This window comes from Branchiostoma floridae, chromosome 4, assembly GCF_000003815.2.
Source record: "Branchiostoma floridae strain S238N-H82 chromosome 4, Bfl_VNyyK, whole genome shotgun sequence".
Classification (NCBI taxonomy): Eukaryota; Metazoa; Chordata; class Leptocardii; order Amphioxiformes; family Branchiostomatidae; genus Branchiostoma; species Branchiostoma floridae.
This window is the reverse complement of record NC_049982.1, coordinates 17,060,365-17,065,408: the sequence shown is the minus strand read 5'-3', so window position 1 is coordinate 17,065,408 and position 5,044 is coordinate 17,060,365. Positions and strand designations below refer to the sequence as shown.

At 43.9% G+C, this 5,044-nt stretch overlaps 2 protein-coding genes across 2 annotated transcripts in view; both read right to left on the bottom strand.

Moving 5' to 3' along the window:
- LOC118414315 (potassium channel subfamily K member 16-like) overlaps nt 1-1,959 on the bottom strand; it is a 5,260-nt gene extending 3,301 nt beyond the window's left edge. The window contains exons 1-2 of the mRNA XM_035818284.1: nt 1,354-1,959; nt 705-954 (exon numbers count right to left, since the gene is read on the bottom strand). Coding sequence (XP_035674177.1) covers nt 705-954; nt 1,354-1,689 — 586 coding nt within the window. The 5' untranslated portion in view covers nt 1,690-1,959. The remainder of the gene's footprint in view (nt 1-704; nt 955-1,353) is intronic.
- Nucleotides 1,960-2,118: 159 nt separating this feature from the next.
- LOC118414355 (TWiK family of potassium channels protein 7-like) lies at nt 2,119-4,736 on the bottom strand. Its single transcript, XM_035818367.1, has 4 exons — nt 4,564-4,736; nt 4,167-4,297; nt 3,809-3,918; nt 2,119-3,580 (listed from the first exon to the last, which is right to left on the bottom strand). The coding sequence occupies exons 1-4, from the start codon at nt 4,686-4,688 to the stop codon at nt 3,335-3,337; spliced, it is 612 nt and encodes a 203-aa protein (XP_035674260.1). The 5' UTR covers nt 4,689-4,736; the 3' UTR covers nt 2,119-3,334.
- Between the last annotated feature and the right edge of the window lie 308 nt (nt 4,737-5,044).

Here is a 5,044-nt window from a genome sequence, read left to right as displayed (position 1 = left end):
CCATGACACCATCCATCTATGGCGGGACCGCTTTAATGGCAGCAATTTCTTTAATCTCTGGAGCAAATTGTCTAGCCCTTTTGCAATGAGTGGATGGATGGATGAGTAAAAGCTAGGAAGCTTATCCTGGCCGAGACTCCTGGCCGAGACTTTTTCCTGTCTATGCTCTACAGGTGGAAATGTTGACAACACCAAGCGTCCCTCAGTCTGCCAATGTTTTATTGAATAGACTCATCATTTTCCTACAAGTTCCAGTAAGGTGCGTGCCTGGTTGACATTTTAAAAGGGGTTAATAAAGGTCATGTGGCAGACAAATCATAGCTATGACGTGCGACTTCAGCTCACAAACATTGTTGTCACATGTATGACTGACAAGTACGTGCGATCAGAACAAACAGCGCGATTTAAAAAAAACATTGTAGTTATGTACAATTGGAAAATACCTGCGATAGAACAGACTAAAGTCATTTCGAGTACAAATAATTTCTACTTTCTTGCATTGTTTCACCTCCTGTGGTTAAAAAGTAGAATTGTTGGCTGTATGAGGAGGGGGTCTGATACATTCTGATATTCTATATATGAAAATCCGACTTCAAAGCGACAGTAGTCATTTACTTAAACGAAAAATCAAGGGAGCAAAATATCCAGGTGTTGTCTTCGTGAACACGTTTAATGGAGGTGCTGTAAAAGGTGCAGAGCCCTACCGATTGTGGTAACCACTACAGCCGCAAAGAACACGGCCCGGGAAGGGTCCGACAGGTAGGGTGGGGACGAGCCGTTGGTTCCCCAGACAAACTCTTGTCGTGCCTGAACAACCATCTCTTCGTGTCTCGCCATTTCCAGGTCTGCAATTTTTGTCCAATTCTCAAAACTGGTGGTGTTGTTCACCGCGGCCTGTAACCTGTCAAGGACAAGATGGCGGCTGGCCGGCAGGTCTGGATGCCTCGCCTTTTGCTGTGTTCAAGAGAATAACAACAATAACGTCTCAACAAAAATATTAATAGAAAGAGCACCTCAATTTTTAAATGTTACTGTGACAGACGATACAATAGTAAATACATTAATTCTAGCTGCTGAGTGAAGTTTAGGGTAGCATTGTTGACCATCAATATTTTTTCCGACATTGGCAGATTCCTTTTATGGTCGAGTATGGTTTCAACAGTTTACGTATTATCATATACTGTCAACTCAACAACTAGGACTACTGTTAGCTGCATATTGTGACGTTAGTACAGCAAATGACTCTCTTTGACCAAATTTACACGAAAGCTGCAGCTTTTTTGGTGGTCATCGATTAAGATGGCTACCAGTAATATATCGTCCAAATATATTGAATTGAATTGATGAAGTTACCCCTTCACATTCCAATGTGCAGAAGACCCAGGCGCCGAACCCGAGATACGCCACGTTGAGGATGACTATTTTCAGATGAGGCCACACGGTGAAGGCTGCATTCCGCACACTACAGCTGCACCAGGCAGGGTTCGATCCCTCGCCTCCTGTTTCTTTCTCCGCTGTTTCTGTTGTATCATTCTGACCTTCTTCCTCGACTTCGTCTGTATTTTTAAATGGAAGAACACGAAGTCGTTTGGGTGTCGTGTCCCGTCGGATCAAATCCTCACGGGATGATCTGCGAATATCACGGTTACTAGTACTGACACTGTTGCTGTTGCGCTCCCTCCCGTACATTTTAACTCGAACACCTGACGATGACTGCTTAATTAACAGCGAGGGACCGCCACTTGAATGGTTATGAAGACTCTATTCTCCGCTGAGAGGCCAAAATCGAAGGCAGTAGGCAGAGCTGTTGATTCCACAAGTAGTGAGCGAACGCCAGTCCTCAACGACATTGGTTAGGAATGGCCATATTAGCCTCTAGATCCGCAATTTTGTCCAGTTGCTGCTGGAATAAACCGATGGTCTAGGCACCAGAAAATATTCCATGAAGATATGCCAGTGACTTCCCCTTTTTTGCCTGCTTCCCATTTATATGCTGATTACATTCCGTACCTGATGTACAGTGCGCAATTCAGCTCTGATTGGTATGGGAGAAAAATGGAGCCGACACAAAGCGTGTCGTCAACCGTATCAAATGTTGTCATGTTACATCAGGCTAGGTCATCAAACATTTTACAGACCATAAAACTCATTAATGGTGGTTCAATAACAATGACAAATAGATAGGGAAGGGCTATTCCAAAATTTTGTGACATTACGTAACGTCCTTCTTTTCTTTTCTTTTCCTTTCTTTTCTTTTCGTATTGCCAACTGTTTTGCAAATATCCCTCAGTTTAAGACGTACATTTCAGGAATATCTTGTTCATGGTGTAAAATTGAGTTTAAAACCCTGCTCCGTTGGTGGAAGTTGGTATAGCTCTTATCATTGTTATAAGACAGGTCGGCGATTTACGTCATATTGTCAATTTATCAATGTGGAGCTTGTGGAAGAAAAAAGAAGAGCCCTGGATGTTGTCAGTTAAACGTTTTAATGATTCTTGTCTTGCAGAGACAAAGATCCGAAGGGTCAGGTCCGGTGGATAAAAACTACTAGACTACTGCCCCAAATTGCGCCATCAGAGATAATTGATCAAATCATCTTACGTATTCACCATCGCGAGATGATCTGTGAAATATCTTAAGACTTTGATTGTAGCTGGTGTCTTGTCATAGCTTCTACCTAGTTCTTGCCAGTCCTTACAAGGCCCCTCAATCTGTTTGAAACACCACGCAAAATTGGAATACGTTCATTGTTTTATAGACATGTATGACCACGAGTCATTTTTTAGTAGCAACCGCCGTGGGTGCCCTACGTGATTTATTGACACAAAACAGCTGGACACAAAAAAGTGGAAAGAACCTAACGACAAACTGTGTACAATTGCGTTGATTTTATACAAACAAACAAACAAACTAACAAACAGACAAACAACCAAGACATAACATAATGCTTGTGTTATACCTATGACACTTCATATGTATGTACGTATGTAACCCATAGGAATTTTGTCTATGTCAACTGTAACCTAACACATGTACACTACCACTCAGATAGGGTTCGAGCGTATGTAATAGGATGCATCATGACTTTTAACTGGTGCTAAAAACCTCGTTCCGCCAATGTGGCCAACTCTACTACATATGGTATTTTGTAGCCACTTGGATTGGAATGGTAAGTTTCATGTCTCTTGTATGAAATTCACAATGGAAGCATACAATGCTAGTATAGAAGGCAATACCTAACAATGGCCTATAACTGCTCCTATAGTACCATAACTTAGAACCATGATCCAACTTTGTGGCAGTGCGCGTTGCGATGTTCTTGGCGTGCTGTGAATCAATCCTGCGGCGCGTCTGAGTCGCTGATGTCCCAGACCACCGTGACCGGCAGAAGCTGTGCGCGCCGTTGTCTCTGCCTGACGGCCGACTCCCGGCACCGGTGACGCCATCTTAGGGCCAGCCGTTTGACCAGCACGATGTCCTCTGGCCGGAGGGGCTTGGCGTTGGTCAGCCCGCAGCACGGACACGGCTTTCCTGACATCATTTCTATGCACTTGGATAATTTTGCACTGAGCCGCATGATCTGTAAGAGTTCACACGTCATCATGATTTCTCCTCCTCTACAGGCAAGTTAAGTATCGATGACTACACATTACGTGTACGAGATTGAAGCCCTTCTCAGACAATCACGTTGCATAACGTGACATAACTGATTTAAGATGTCCTTTATTTTGTGATTTCCAGAGATATAGCTTGTCGTTATATCATGTTTGAAAATGGATGACTACAGAGAGCAACGTGATTAGAGTACCGTCTGTCCGGTGAGCCCGTTCAGCATGGACGTCAGCGCCAGCCCGACCATCACGTACGGCAGCCCCAACATCACGTACAGTTGTTTGGTCGGCACAAAATCACCAAATCCTGAAATTTCAACAATCGTAGTGTACGTTTCCGAATTCAGACGAATATTTCCTATATAACTGTTTGGAGCGCATCTGAAAGATGGAATGTGTTTTAGCCAGACAGAAAGCAACAACTGTAACTGATTATGAGCGAATAACGCCCAGAACCTGTGTCTGTAGAGCAGTCTTGAGCTGGCAACCAGAGAGTGAACGTCTCATCATTCTACACAAAACGATTATTTTACCTTTCACTACACGAGCCCTTACCGATTGACGTGACTGTAATGTATGAGTAGTAGATACTGTCCAGTAGGCTCCAATTTTCCCAGCTGGATAACCCAGCGCCATCTAGCAGAAGGTAGACAACTAGCAGAAAGATGGTGACCCAGGGTGGCACGCTGGCGAGAAGGGAAAACATGCACATGCCAGATGATAAATATATTTTGCAAATCTATCTGTGAAATTCATATGATGTCAAACAAGCTTTTTCCACTACCCTGAAACTGTAGTCCAGCGCACGCGACTTAATTCACAAACATAAATCCAAAATGAACCTCATGCATCTGAATAAAAAATATTGCACCGCGATTGTCTACACAAAACGTGTTCTCCCTTATCATTTGCTAAAGCTACAGATACAGCTCTGAAGTCTTGGCAGGTTCACCTGTGGACTACTGACTCCTTCTTGGAGCACCGTGACTTCACCTTCCCGACCAGGTACCGCAGAACGGCGTCCAGCTGAGCGCCGACGTCACTCACCCACGTCATCATCAGCGGGATGCCGAACATGGCGTAGAAGATCAAGAACACCCGTCCCCCGGGCGTCCGGGGCGTGGAGTGGCCATACCCTGTCACAAGGAAGGAAAGTAGTGATGGAACGCCAATATTGTAAAATATTCATAAAACTTGCACCACGCACTGTTTAATGCAACAAAATGTATATGTGATTTGAAGGCTTAGAACTCTCTTTTTGTCTTGTATCCAGCGACCCCATTTTTATCTGGGGAAGGAAAAGACTGATCGAAATCCTGTCGAAATGCGTTATCAGTACCCCCTTTTCCTCCACTAGAACCTTTAAAAGCCCCAAAGGCCCATACCTAAGGTGTCCTCCGGATTCGTCACAATTCATCTTGATATTTCCGTTC

Bases quoted from the DNA above. Each gene is read 5' to 3' on its own strand.
- LOC118414355 (XM_035818367.1), bottom strand. From the start codon at position 4,688: ATGTTCGGCATCCCGCTGATGATGACGTGGGTGAGTGACGTCGGCGCT. The intron at 3,919-4,166 runs GTAAGGGCTCGT...TTGAAATTTCAG, and splicing joins CATTACAGTCACGTCAATCG to GATTTGGTGATTTTGTGCCG. The intron at 3,581-3,808 runs GTACTCTAATCA...GAACTCTTACAG, and splicing joins ACGGGCTCACCGGACAGACG to ATCATGCGGCTCAGTGCAAA.